Genomic DNA, 659 nt, shown 5'->3' with positions numbered 1-659 from the left:
GAGAGATATAAGCATGTACAGCTTAGTCTGATATATATGCACACACACACACACACACACACACATACGAATTGATAACAAAGAAATGAAACTTACCCCAAGATATTCCACGCACTCTTCGATTATCTCTCTTCATCTCTTCTTCAAGACGAAATCTTTCTTCTTGCAGGATTGATCTTTAAGAGAAATTTATGAGTTCTTTAAGACTTTGTACGATTATTGATACTAGCATACACATGCCAAGAATACTGACAGTTTTATTAATGATAGAAAATCGCATATTGTTACATATCAGTAAATGAGTAAATACAGGTTTTTGAAGCATCAGATACAGTTGAAAATATCCACATAATGGACAATGTTTATACATATTTATACATAGGCGCAGGAGTGGCTGTGTGGTAAGTAGCTTGCTTACCAACCACATGGTTCCGGGTTCAGTCCCACTGCGTGGCATCTTGGGCAAGTGTCTTCTACTATAGCCTCAGGCCGACCAAAGCCTTGTGAGTGGATTTGGTAGACGGAAACTGAAAGAAGCCCGTCGTATATATGTGTGTTTGTGTATCTGTGTTTGTCCCCCTAGCATTGCTTGACAACCGATGCTGGTGTGTTTATGTCCCTGTCACTTAGCGGTTCGGTAAAACAGACCGATAGAATAA

At 39.5% G+C, this 659-nt stretch overlaps 1 protein-coding gene across 6 annotated transcripts in view; it reads right to left on the bottom strand.

Annotated features, from left to right (window-relative positions):
• The window catches only part of LOC106874006 (focal adhesion kinase 1), a 242,624-nt gene that overhangs the window by 53,221 nt on the left and 188,744 nt on the right, over nucleotides 1-659 (bottom strand). For all 6 annotated transcript variants that reach the window (XM_052970233.1, XM_052970234.1, XM_052970230.1 and 3 more), the window contains one exon: nucleotides 97-176. In XM_052970233.1, coding sequence (XP_052826193.1) covers nucleotides 97-176 — 80 coding nt within the window. The remainder of the gene's footprint in view (nucleotides 1-96; nucleotides 177-659) is intronic.

This window comes from Octopus bimaculoides, chromosome 8, assembly GCF_001194135.2.
Source record: "Octopus bimaculoides isolate UCB-OBI-ISO-001 chromosome 8, ASM119413v2, whole genome shotgun sequence".
NCBI classification, from domain to species: domain Eukaryota; kingdom Metazoa; phylum Mollusca; class Cephalopoda; order Octopoda; family Octopodidae; genus Octopus; species Octopus bimaculoides.
Note: the sequence above shows the minus strand (reverse complement) of the source record. Positions and strands in the feature narration are given on the sequence as shown.